Source organism: Marmota flaviventris, chromosome 4, assembly GCF_047511675.1.
Source record: "Marmota flaviventris isolate mMarFla1 chromosome 4, mMarFla1.hap1, whole genome shotgun sequence".
Classification (NCBI taxonomy): domain Eukaryota; kingdom Metazoa; phylum Chordata; class Mammalia; order Rodentia; family Sciuridae; genus Marmota; species Marmota flaviventris.
Window position 1 is genome coordinate 131966051 of NC_092501.1, and position 14622 is coordinate 131980672.

Genomic DNA, 14622 nt, shown 5'->3' on the forward strand with positions numbered 1-14622 from the left:
ATTACATTTATTTTACCCCAATAAAAATGTAATTATATATCAGTATGTATGTATGCCTATATATAAATGCAATCATGTGTCTTTTAATGATAAGATATGTTGTATTGAGTGATCACATCATTGTGTGAGCATCATAGATACACCCTATTTCACCACATAATCATTGCAGATTTGCCAAATATTTGCAAAAAAAAGTGAGATATGACCGTTATTAAGATTTTTTTTAATCGTGATGATTAATATTACTTAAAAATTATTTAAACTCCCTTTGATGCAAGATTAGAATATATGAAATACTCATAAATATATGTTAAAAGCAAACAATCCAAGTTAACACATATCATTTCTTCATAAGAGTTTAGCTTTCATTTTCCTGGTCTGGGGAAAAAAAAGTTAACCATTAGTTGTTTTTGATTTGTGCTTTATAGTTGAAATATTACCTTGAGAAAATTTACCATGGTTTTCTAAGCTATGGACTTGCAAAACTTAATCTTGTGTGTTGGAAGATTCGGTGCCAGCATCATTTATTTTCATATCTGGTGTACAGTCCTTAGTGCTACTCATAAAAAAATGTGTTTACCATTAGTACTATGGCATGCCAAACAGACACCCAAGTCAACTTTTGGAAGTATACTGAGGATAACTTCTAGGCTCAAGTACCAGTGCATAAGAAGACAAATGTGCATCCATATGTGAATACATGATGAACAGAATTATACCATGTGGTAATTATGCAATGAAAGGCTGTAAACTAATTTTTATTTTTTATTTTTTAAATATTTAATTATTTATTCATTTTTTTTTAGTTGTAGGTGGACACAATACCTCTATTTTATTTTTATGTGGTGCTGAGGATAGAACTCAGTGCCTCATGCATGCTAGGTGAGTGCTCTACCATGGAGCCACAATCCAGCCCATAAACTAATTTTGAGACTGAAAAAAAAACAGTGAAATATAGTACTTAAATAAACTAAAACAGTTACAGGGACACTAGGGAACATAAGCTTATGAGACCACTGTTGGTCATTATGTGGCACATGACTATATACATAAATATACATATGCATATAAAATTTTATGTTTATTGAAGTATACTGTAAATTGCACTAACTGTGTACTTGATGAAATTATGTATAAGTATACATGCATGTAGCCAACACCCCTATAAAGGTATTGCAAATTTCTTGCCCCTTTCCAGACAATACTTCAAAACACCAGAAACAATTACTATTTTGACTTATCACAGATTAATTTTACTTTTCCTTGAATTTCATGTAAGTGGAATCATATAGTAGGTCTTTTGTAACTGGCTTTTAATCTTCAAAATAAATTCTGTCAGATTCATCTTATATATTTTATAAACTGATAGCTGTTTTTTTAAAACAATGAAAACATTAAGATTTATTGCTTTATAGAACACTATAATTAAAATGCAAGCATGTGCACACAGAAAGCATATAATTATATACTGCTTGACAGTCACATTACATCCTGCAAAACACATTACATTCTACAAAATCCACTTTACATAAATTTAAAAATTCTAAATATCAAAAAGTACAAATGAAAAGAGGGGTCTAACACTTCTCAAAAGAAGAAATACAAATATCCAACAAATATATAAAAAAATATTCAGCATCATTAGCAGTTAGAGAAATGCAAATCAAAACTACATTGAGATTTCATCTCACTTCAGTCAGAATGGCAGTCATCAAAAGCAAACAATAATAAATGCTGGAGAGGATGTAAAGAAAAAGGAACACTTACACTGGTAATGGGAGTAAATTAGTACAACAAGTATGGAAATCGGTATGGAGGTTCCTCAAAAGATTAGGCATGGAACGTCATATGATCCAGCTGTACCACTCTTCAATATTTATTCCAAAGGATTAAAGTCATCATGTTATAGTGACACATACAAATCTAGTTTTAGAGCAGCACAATTCACAGTAGCCAAACTATGAAACCACCATAGGTGTTTCATCAACAGATAAATGGATCAAAAAAAATGTGGTATGTATACACAGTGGAGTTTTATTCAGCCATAAAAAGAATGAAATTATATAATTTTTCAGGAAAATGGATGGAACTTGAGAGCATTATGTTAAGTGAATAAGCCAAACTCAGAAGGTCAAGGGTCATATATTTTCTCTCATATGTGGAAGCTAGAGAGGAAAAGGAAAAGGAAAGGTGGGAGGGAGATGCAGGGGGGAATCTCATGAAAATCAAGGGAGATCAGTACAGTAGAGGAAAGAGAACAGAGGGAGGGAGGAAGAGAGGAAAAAGGGAAAATACTAGGGAATGATATTGGCCAAATTATATTGTGTGCATGTACGAATATGTAACAACAAATTCCACCTTATGTACAACTATAATGCACCAATTAGAAAAGGAGGGAAAAAACAAAGAGGTTTAAATTTGGGAGCCAGAAATTTTGACAGGGAAGTCATAGCTCACATAACTTTAAAATATATGAAACTGAAAATATTGAGTTAGAGTAATCTATATTTAACAAATATAATACTGTCGAAGGAGCATGTTTAACAAATTTAATTCACTTCCCCAAACTGGCAGAATCATCTTATAGGTATAAAGCATCCTTTGATTGCTAATAATGTTTTTTAGTATGTTGAATTAATTATTGTCAGTTAATTACAGTTTGTCTATATGGAGCCATTTTTTCTTTTTATAGATTTGGTGGTTAGTATTTTAGTGGTACTTAATAATATCTGGAATGTGTTTTTAAAAACCCAGGACCTAGTGGGCACAGTGGTGTACACCTGTAATCCCAGTGGCTCAGGAGGTTTAGACAAGTGGATTGCACATTCAAAGCCAGCCTCAGAATCTTGGTGAGGCCCTCAGCAATTTAGCAAGACCCTATCTCAAAAAATAAGAAGGGCCTGAAATATAGCTCAGTGGTTAAGTGCCCCTGGATTCAATCCCCAGTACCAAATATTAAAAAGAAAAAATAAAACCCAGGCCCATCATTTAGCATGTAAATACAAATATAAACATTACTCTTGGCTTCTGGTCTCTAGATTATTGGTTTCTATCATTTTTTTTTTTACTGTTACTTGCTTGGTATTGACAAATACCCTAATAAGTCATTGATCCCTTTACCATTTTTAATCAAAATATCCAAAGATGAATCACCTGTTTTCATAAAGTCCACAAATCATGAGCCACCCAAAAAGCATAACTTGCCAGGTATAGTGAAAACACTTTTAATCCCAGATACTCAAGAAGATGAGGCAGGAGGATCACAAGTTTGATGCCAACCTCAGCAACTTAGAAAGACCCTATTTTATAATAAAAAGGGCTGGGGATGTAGCAAGAGGTAGAGTACCTTTAAGTTCAATTCTGAGTACCAAAAAAAAGAAAAAGAAAAAAAAAAGCATACCTACTGGCTGAACTAATATTTAGTCTTTCTTTTTTGCCAAGGCATAGGCTCAAATCTAAACTATTAGTTCAATTACCTGGGCAGACTGAGAACTAGGCTATGAAGCTACTTAAGTGATGGTATATTGAGTGGTAACAGGATATCCTACACAGTGAATGTCATGTTATAGATAAGAACTATTTTAAATCAAGGTTGACTAAAGGGTGAAGAATTCAGATTTGAGCATACTTAACTCCCAGGATGATGTCCAGGAGTCATGTGATTCCACATGATTATACTTAAAAGAGATGACAGTTTTAGAATTATGGTTTGGGCAACGATGAGTATATAAAGCATGGATAAATTTTCACAAATGGGAAATTGGCTAGCAGAAAAATGTTAAATGCTTCCTCAAGAATTGTAGCAAGAATTGTACAGATGTGGGACCCATAGAATTAATGGGGAAAAAATATGATGGTGGAAGCATCAACAAATTTGCCACCACTGCCACATCATACCAGTAAAGATGTGCCTTTGCTCCTACATCAAGAAATGTGCTACTCTGGGCAGAAAGAAGTGTTTGGCAGATTTAAGAAAACCCAAAGGTGAAAGACAAATTTTCTGCTTTCACAGAAAATGAGGTTGTAAACTTAGCCCACACAAAGGTTGAGCTATTAAGGAAAATCAGATATACCTTACCTACAATCCTAAAATCTTCTTGGCTATCTTTTAATTTTTTGGCCTTGGTTCAATTGAATACTCTTTATTCTGGGTGAGGACCCAAATTATCTATTTAGTGACAGATTGTGGCCTTTGTAGATTCTTGGTAGAGTTGAACTTTTCTCTAGATGCCTGTGTTCCTTCTCAGTTAATTTGGCTAGGAGGTATTTAGAGTTGTTCAGTGAACTACTTAGATCAGAAAACAAAAGTACAACAATATCTATACATTGAGTCAAGGATGGGCTCATGCTGGAAAATCAAATCATTAAAATAATTTTGGGGACATTAAGAGAAATATGAAGGAGATCCAAGGAGTCTCTAAAACTTAATTACCTAGGTATATTATTATTTTCACCAAAGAAGCAGATATGCTGTTCTTACATATAGGTATACTAAAAAAGCTGCACATAAATTTATCAGTGTGAGAGAGAATTTTCTTATTGAGAGAATGCAGTTCAAGACTGTATTCTAATGGTTGCATGATATTTCATTGCACTGTCACTATTATAAATAACACTATTGAGCAGAAGACTATTTCTAGTTAGAATCCTAGGAGTGAAATTACCTAGTTAAAGAATATGAATATTTTTAGGGTTCTTACTACATATTGCCAAATCCATGGGATTGTAATAGCAACAAATCAAAAGTTTTATTTTCATGCCATATTGGCCAGCATTGGACTTTCTCATTTGAAAGGAAAGGGCTGATTTCGTAAGTGAAAATGGCATTTCATTGTTGTTTTCACTTTTTGATCAGCAAGGCTGTATATTACATAGGTTGTTAATTCATTGGATTTTTTTCTTTTGTGGTTATTTAGGTTTTTGGTCCATTTATCTATTGGTTGAAAAGGTACTACTTAAAATTGTGGCTACTAATTTAAATTAAATTAATGAGTTATTAATTTATTACACTCGGCATGGTTGCCATTCAGTTGACTTTAATGATAAATCTTTTCCCCTGTTTGTTGTGGCATTTTTTTTGAGAGAGAGAGAGAGAAAAGAGAGAATTTTTAATATTTTATTTTTTGGCAGACACAACATCTTTATTTGTATGTGGTGCTGAGGATCAAACCCAGGCCGCACGGATGCCAGGAGAGCGCGCTACCACTTGAGCCACATCCCCAACCCTTTTTTAAAACAGAAGTTGGCATTTTTTAAAACAGAAGTTGCCCATTTTTACAAAGTCAAACCTAAACCTATTGCTATTCCATTTACTCAACACTTAAGTCATTATCCAAAGAATTGAATACTGTTTATGTAAATTTCTTAGAGATATTTGGGTGGTTTTACATTTGATTTCTCATTTGTATCTGGATTTTATTTGAGTGAAAAACATCACATGAATTTTTGAAGTGTATAAAACTCCCATTCTGTGCAGACTCAAGGTGTTTGTCTTTTTACTTATCATTTCCTTCTGACACAGAAATAACTAATTTACAATGTGATTACTTTGATAGCTTAGTTTACTTTTTCTAAATATTAAGCCAGTAAACACGCTCTGATGGTACTAATCAGCTTTTTAATGTTGTGACAGTTATTTTTTCTATTGCACAGAAATATGTATGTGCATGTTTCAGGTAGATAAGTTTTCTAGAAACATTATTGGATTAATATGGTGGTCTTAACTCTATTTTCAATAATAACTACTATTTGTTTCTTGTTTTAAAAGTTATGCATTTATGTACATTACATATGCCCTCATATATACATATTTATATTTTTAAATATTTATTTTTTAGTTGTAGTTGGACACAACACCTTTATTTTATTTATTTATTTTTATGTAGTGCTGAGGATGGAACCCAGGGTCCCTCACAAATGAGGCGAGCACTGTGCCGCTGAGCCACAACCCCAGCCCTATAACATAAAAATCAGATAAGCTAAAAAGTCTCCATGTTTCTATCACTTATCTAAAATTTGATATAATTTATCTTTTTCTATCATTTATACCACACACAACTATATTATATTTATGCTTATTTATTTACATAGTGCTTAGACTGTAATATCCAGATAATTATATAGGAGATATCTATTCAGAATTAGATTTGAATAGCAACCATTTATTACTTGCCATGAATTAATGATTTGAAAGAAATTTACCTAAGCTAATTAACCAGCCAGTTTCCTTCTCTGGTAGCTTAAACAATGTCTATGTATAGTACAGGTTAATCTGAATAGCCAAGCTGGCTCTGTGGGCTATTTGAAAATAATCAGCTGGTTACATATGATTTAGAATGCACATACCCTCATATGTCTTGAATTTCCCTGAAGCTACCAGTGACAGGTGAATAAAAATTAATAATCATTTTAGGTTACTCATGGGTTATACTGGATATATAAAATTTGTGTCTGTCTTTTTTAGGAAGTTGCACGATTCTTAGACTTGAAGCATGAAAACCACTATCAAGTGTATAATCTATGCAGTATGTATATGACTCAATACTTTGTTATCATAGATAGAAAACAGATTACTGTATATAAGAAGAAGATTCCACTTTTACATTATATTTAATCATAAGTATTTAATGGTGGAGAATTTGATAAAAAAAAAAATCTTCATCTTGTGCTGCCCTGTTTGTAAGAAAAGTTAGTTCAACAGTATAGTTTGCTCTGAGGGAAGCAGGCCTTGTGGGACCAAAGAGGTGGAATGGAGGCAAAGAATTTTAGGAAAGGTCTGCTCAAGTGTTCAGGTTTAGGAAAATCTGTTTTTCCTGACAAATTGTGTTGAAGACATTAGACGATTAAACAAACATGTTCTCTAACCCATCAAGAGTGGGTTTTGATGAAAACAGGGAACCTAATGGGAAAAATAAATAAATAAATAAAACGACCCTTTAGAAAACAGATTATACTCTAGTTTACCACTCTATCTCTCCTGTTATTTTCTTCCACTTGTATATTATAAAATAAACATCTTCAATGGCAAGCATTTTGGTTAGCTACATTTTCCTCTACTCCTTGGTTTCTAATTATCCTACAGTTATATAATGAGTAGCCTTCTAGAAAGCTAAAAGGGAATCTATTAAACAAAACTAATACAAATGTAGAGTACCTGCTATGGACAAACCACAACTGTCTTTATGTTTTTGAGATTCTCTACAATTATTTTAGAGCAGTAAGAGCTACTCAAAAAGCTTCTTCTGAAGATAGATAGGGAATTCCTAAAGGAAAATTCAAACTATTCATAACTTCATCATTTACTATGTTATTAGGAAAAGAGATATGACATATGTATTTTTTATTTTAGGTGAAAGAAGTTATGATCCTAAGTACTTCCATAATAGGATCCATAGAATCATGATTGATGATCATAATGTCCCTACTTTGAAGTAAGTTTTATTCCACATTGACTATTAAAAAAAGAGTTAATACATCGGGCTTGATTTTCTTAAAAAATATTTTAATTCAACTGAAAATCTTACATTTAAAATCAGAGAGATGGTGGTGTTCTCCAAGGAAGCAAATGCGTGGATGGCTCAAGATGATAAAAATATCCTAGTGATTCACTGTAAGGGAGGCAAAGGTAATAATGCTTTTCTTTTATTTCCTTTTTTGTAAAGAAATTGAAAAGATAACTAGAGGTACAAGAACAAGATAAACATTGCTATTAATCAGTATAGTAGTTTTAACATTTTAAAATATTAGCTTTAAGACTGAAGGAAGGAAAGGAAATAAGGAAGGGGCCGGAAAGAGTAAAGAAAGGAATAAAGCAAGGGAAAAAAAGCTAAAGAAGGTCAAGCATATTTGCCTTTGAGTATTGATTATTTGGGTTTTTCATTTTTTTTAATATTTATTTTTTAGTTATAGTTGGATACAATATCTTTATTTTATTTATTTATTTTTATGTGGTGCTGAGGATCGAACCCAAGGCATCACACGTGCTGGGTAAGCACTCTTCCACTGAGTCACAACCTCAGCCCTGGGTTTTTCATTTTTAAATTGCCAATTTATATCTGTCAAAATATAAATGGTGTTTAACTTGTTTTTTTTTTTTTCAGTGCCAGGGATTGAACCCAGGGCCTATGCATGCTACGCATGCACTCTACCAATGAGATACACCCCCATCCCAGTTTTTCTTTTAGTAACTATTCTGAAGATTTCAGTCTACATCCTGGATTTAGCTATTGATTTTTTAATGTTGACTTCATATCTAGCATTCTTCCTAAATTCTTTATTTACATTTACAGGTTTGCCTGTAAATTTGGTTGGATTTTTCCAGTCTACAAATATGAAAGTTTGTTACTTCTATTTTAATCCTTGTATGTTTCATTTCGTTTTCTTTTCTTACTATACTAGCTATGTCCTGAGGCACATTATTAGATGGAGGCAGTGAATGGTAGGAATTTTTTTTTTTTTTTTTTAGTTTTTGCCCTCAAAGAGAATACTAAGACATTACATCATTAACATGATGTATTTAGTGGGTATTTTGGTAGATTCTTTTTGGCAAGTTAAGGAAATTTCATAATTTTTCTTAATTTTTAAAGTCGTGAATGTATGGTAAGTTTTAATGAATATGTTTTCCTGAACTTACCAAGATAAGTGTAAGGTATGTCTCCTTTAATCTGTGAATATATTAAATAAATATGGATTTCTGATATAAGATGATACTTGCATCCTTTGTATTTTCTACATTACTGAATTAACTGCAAAAATATTTCAGTTGAGTTTTTAAAAACATCTACATTCATAAGTGAGACTGGACTAAAGTAATCTTCTGTAATTGTGAAGTTTGGGAATCAGTTATAATAATGTATTGAATTAGGAATTTTATCATTATTTACAATAATTCATAAAATATAGGAATCATTGCTTTCTTATAGACTTTAAAAGAATTTTACCTTGTCCTTTGGTTGGAGGTGATGAGAAAGACTTGGACTAAATGTAATTTTTAATGCAATTTTATTGTAGTGTTTAAGCTTTCTCTTGTTGAACCAATGTTTTAAATAGTATTTTTTTCATTTAAAGTTTAAAAATGATGGGCATAAAGTTACTCTTATGGTGCTATTAAATATATATTATATCAGTGACTTTGCCCCACCCATTTATTTGTGTCTCTGAGCCTCCTTTTCTAAAATTAGTACTAGGCTTTTACAGAGTGGGTACAGCAAAAGGACCCAGAAGTCTCAAAGTTGTAATGTTATTGGCAATGTTTAACCACAATATTGAATTGCGTCTAGATAGACAAGGAAATGAAACCAAAAAAAAAGAAAAAGGAGTGGTCCATGGACTAGATATCATGATAAATTTAAAGGGCAAACATGTTCAGTCATTCATACACTAAACAGATACTGTCCAATTGCAGGAGATGTGACAATGTACAAAGCAAATACATTTACTGTCCCCTGGGGAAACCATAGTGTATTGTTTAACAAGGAAAAAAAAACATGTGTGTGTATTATTGGATAGTGATGAGTGCAACTGAAAAAAAAAAGAAAAAGAAAAAGGAGAATATGAAGTCAGGGAGAAGTTGCTTATTGATATATAGATGGTCAAAGAGAGTGTCACCAATAAAATTATATTTGAGCAGAGATGTTATAAAAAGATTATCATGAGAGTATGGTATACAGAGAACAGAGTGATAAAGAATACCATGAAGGTTACCAAAAATAAATTAAATAAATCTACTGTAACTTTGAAAATTCATATCGGGCTTGAATGATCATGGTCTCTTCATCAAGGTGAACACAACCAATCCTTTTAAGTATATCTGTGTTAAAATTTCTCCCTGAATTAACATCGAAATTACTGTCTTACAGTTTGGAGAATCTACCATCTCTTGATTTTCAAAGTAGTAAGTCAGATAGATCAGTGCTAGGTTAAAAGCACCCCTCATGTTCTCTACCAGGGGAATATCTAATGATGTTGATCAACATCTTTTGCAAGTTTGATCAGTCAGGGATTTTAAATTTTCTGAAATATAATTCCAACTGAGTCCAAACACTAGAATTCACTGAGAATTTACTTAGTCTTCTTTTATAGATTTTTTTTTTTTTAATCAAAGTCTATCCTTGAGGCTGGAGTTGTGGCCTAGTGGTAGATCACTCTTGCCTAGTATGTGTGAGGTGTTGGGTTTGATCCTCAGCACCACATAAAAATAAATAAATAAATAAAATAAAGGTATTTTGTCCAACTACATCTAAAATAAATAAATATATAAATAAATAAATAAATATATATATATATATATATATATATATATATATCTCCATCCCTGACTGAACAAACTTGCAAAAGATGTTGATATATATAAATATATAAAAGTCTATCCTTGTCAGTTGTTTTTTGTTTGTTTGAAGGACTGAAAAATAAAAGACAGTTGAAGAATTTCAGCTATTATAACATAATGGTTAAAAACACAGATTTTGAAATAAAATATCTGGGTTTGAATTCAAACTGTGTCATTTTTTTTAAAATGTTTTTTTAACTTGTTTATAGCTATCTATTTATTTATTTGTTTGTTTGTTTATATGTGGTGTTGAGAATCAAACCCAGTGCCTCACACATGCCAGGCAAGTGCGCTACCGCTGAGCCACAGCCCCAGCCCTCAAACTGTGTCATTTAATGATTATGTGGTATTGAGTAAATTATTTAAACTCTCTATGCCTTAGTTTTATGATATGTAAAATGCACATATTATGACAGTACAAACTTCATAGTTATGTTGTAAAGATTAAAATGAAATATGTAGAGTACCTGGCAAGAAATGACAATGACTCAATAATATTGGCTGTTATAGTATCCTTCAACATTATACCATCAGTTTATAATACTAAACTTATCTTTCCTTAACTTTATAGGTAAGCAATGAACAACTTTTTATTTAAATAATACAGGTGAATATTTAAACTTCTCTAGCATTTCAACGTGTTTTACTGAATGCTGCAAGGTATACCTTCATTTGTTGTATCACTGAGGCAGTCAAATTCTCAAAGGACTGTTTTAGTCTGAAGATCTTAAATAAGAAATTACTTCAATTAGATTTTAAGTGCTGTAAATAACTAAGGGACACACACACACTCACACATACACACACACCCCTACCCTGCCGCAGTCTGGCTGGGCACAATCAGAAGCCACTTGTCAAAAGAAACTAACTTTATTTTTAGAACCAAACACGCCAAACAAACCAGCCTCTCGGGAAAAACCCTCAGAGCCTCAACTGCCACCACCGGCTTTTCACAAGCCTCTCTCTCCCCCCACTAGCTTCTTTCCACCTCCCACAATCCTCCTGCTCTTGAGGCCGATTGGCTGGGTCACGTGGGCAGAGCCAAAAAGTCCCCCAATGAGCAGCTCCGTGGTCTGAAAGGGCAGGGAAACAGTCCAATGAGCATCACCGCAGAGGAGCCAATCAGCTAGATGTTGCTGGGGCCGAGGAGCCAATCAGCTAGATGTTGCTGGGGCCGCTGTGAGCCAATCATCAGCTGGCAGCTGGATTGCTGGCAGCTGGAAGTTTGCTGGGGCCCCTTCGGCTGTGGCTCTCAACACTACCCATTGTTGGTATGTGGATAATCACTTTAGTTTTCTGCTTTATAGAGTCAGGAATTTGGAGTGTAAGTTCTACTTCGTGGGGAAGGATGACAGATACAGCTTGGAAAAGAAGTTTAAGGATTTTTATAAAAAGTCATAAAAGGTGGTATAAAGGAGGCAAAATTTTATCTTTGCCCCTTTAGGACTTTCATCGGACCCTAAGAATCAAATTGACATATGACAGATTGACAGGAAAAAAACATACAAAATTTTTTTTAAATTATTTTATTTATTTATTTTACATTTTGACATATAGTACACAAATGGAATACAACTTCTCATTCCTCTAGCTGTACATGGTTTAGAATTACTCCAGTTATGTAATCATACATGTATGTAGGGTAATAATGTCTCTCTCTTTTTATCGTCCTTCCCATCCCCACAATCCCAACCCTCTCCTCACTCCCCTCTAGACAAACCAAAATTCCTTCATTCTTCCCTATCCCCCTGCCCCTGTCTAGATCAGCATCCACTTATCAGAGAAAACATCAGCTTTTGGTGTTTGGGAATTGGCTTATTTCACTTAGCATGATATTCTCTAACACCATCCATTTACCTGCAAATGCCATAATTTCATTCTAAGCCTAACCCTTAAAGAAGGCTGAGTAATATTTCATTGTGTATATGTACCACATTTTCTTTATCAATTCATCTGTTGAAGGACATCTAGGTTGGTTCCATAGTTTAGCCATTGTGAATTGAGCTGCTATAAACATTAATATGGCTAAGTCACTGTAGTATGCTAATTTTAAGTCCTTTGAGTATAAACCAAGGAGTGAGATAGCTAGGTCAAATGTTGGTTCCATTCCAAATTTTCTGAGGAATTTCCATACTGCTTTCCATAGTGGTTGCACCAATTTGCAGTCCCATCAACAGTGCATGAGTATACCTTTTTTCCCACATTCTTGCCAATACTTCTTATTGCTTGTATTATTGATAATTGCCATTCTGACTGGAGTGAAATGAAAGTTTAGAGTAGTTTTGATTTGTATTACTCTAATTGCTAGAGATGATAAACATTTTTTCATATGTTTGTTGATCAATTGTATTTCTTCTTCTGTAAAGTGTCTGTTCAGTTCCTTAGCCATTTATTGATTGGGTTATTTGAAAAACATACAAATTTATTTAATATAAGTTTTATGTGGCACAAGAGCCCTTTTCAAGAAATGGAGACCTGTGGCTGGGGTTGTGGAGAAGCTATCATATTAACATCAATCTAACCTACTTGTTATAATTATATGGACTTTTATTTTATTCATTTATTTATATGTGGTGCTGAGAATTGAACCCAGTGCCTCACACATGCTACGCAAGTGCTCTACCACTGAGCCACAACCATGTGAGGCACTGGATTTAATTCTCGGCACCACATATAAGTAAATGAATAAAATAAAGGTCCATCAACATCTAAAAAATATATTTAAAAAATTAGGACAAAAAATAATAATTATATTGAATAATCAATGTGTAAATCTATAAAATGTCAAAGTGAACAAAAAATTTTAATTTTATGAAAACTAAGTTGAATGTTTTAGGAATATTCAATGAAGTTGAATGGCTACAACTAAAATTATAGCTGAATTAAATGCAAGAAAGATCACTATAAAACATTGTGAGAACAATTTTTTGGCATTTTTTAATTTGTTCTTTCTAGATGGGAGAACAATTCTAGTAGAAAAATCTAGAAGAATTCTGCACCTAGGTTTCTCTAAAGAATCTGAAATGAGAGATTATAGATGGTACAGTAGCCTTTATACAGTAGGACTTGTTTTTTGAGAAAAGTTTCTGGGTAAGAGAACTCATACTTAAAAAGTTAAAGCCTTTGTTTGAAGTTTGAAGTTACAATAAAATATTTAAGGTATGTATATAGTATTTTTATAGTTCCCTACTTGCTTGACTAATAAAAGAACATCTACTATGTCTGTAGTTGTAATTATCCACAAGGATGTGAATCTGTTCATGGTATATCCATAATTGGTTAAGGAAATTTCCCAAAGTTTCTTTCAAGTGGGAAAAAAAAAGAGTTACAGAGACCCAGAGATGTCTTCCAAAATTGAAATATTAACAATCAATGCAGCTGAGAGACTGGCAGTTAATGAGCAGTAGCCTCTTTTTGGGAGGTGTGGGGGTACTGGGATTGAACTCGGGGACACTCAACCACTGAGCCACATTCCCAGCCCTATTTTGTATTTTATTCAGAGACAGGGTCTCACTGAGTTGCTTAGCACCTCTCTTTTGCTGAGGCTGATCACTTTGAACTCATGATCCTCCTGCCTCAGGCTGTGGAGCTGCTAGGATTGCAGGTGTCTACTTTCATGCCCAGCTCAGGCAGCTTTTATTGATTATAGCAAGAGGTAGTATAAACTGCTCTTTTATATGTATGAAGACACGAATGGGGTGACTCTGTTTTGTGCACAACTAGAGATATGAAAGATTGTGCTCTGTATGTATGTATGAAAAGATAGGATAGAGTAGAAAGTTTTGTGCCTCTCAGGTAAAAAAGTAGATTTGAATTACATAAAATAAGTTCAATGTGTATTATGTAAATCAAACGCTACAAATTATTGTATAAAAGAAGAAACATTTTTTTCGGAAAATCAAATTTTGTATGACAGAAAAAAAAATACAAATTGGAATAAAATAAGATACTTTGAGATGAAGTGTAGAAGCAGAGTCAAAGGTTTGCTTTAAAATGTTACAGCACAGAAAAAAGAGAAGACTGGTGATATAGCTTAGTGGTAGATTGCCTGCTGAGCATGCATGAGGCCCTGGGTTTGATCCTCAGTACTGCCATTTACTCTCACATAAAAAAGAAAGAGAGGGAAAGAAGGGAGGGAAGAAAAGAGAGAAATTGAACAAAAAAATACTGATAATTGTAGAATCTGGGAAACATATATAAGAATGCATTATACTATTCTCTCTACATTTGTTATATTTGAAAATTTTTTTCTAATAACAATTTAAAACTCTAAAATGGAAGGACTAGTAGGTCTT

At 33.0% G+C, this 14622-nt stretch overlaps 1 protein-coding gene across 1 annotated transcript in view; it reads left to right on the forward strand.

Annotated features, from left to right (window-relative positions):
* Positions 1–14622, forward strand: part of LOC114087489 (phosphatidylinositol 3,4,5-trisphosphate 3-phosphatase TPTE2-like) — a 46170-nt gene that overhangs the window by 7448 nt on the left and 24100 nt on the right. The window contains exons 7-9 of the mRNA XM_034635998.2: positions 6464–6524; positions 7349–7430; positions 7536–7624. Coding sequence (XP_034491889.1) covers positions 6464–6524; positions 7349–7430; positions 7536–7624 — 232 coding nt within the window. The remainder of the gene's footprint in view (positions 1–6463; positions 6525–7348; positions 7431–7535; positions 7625–14622) is intronic.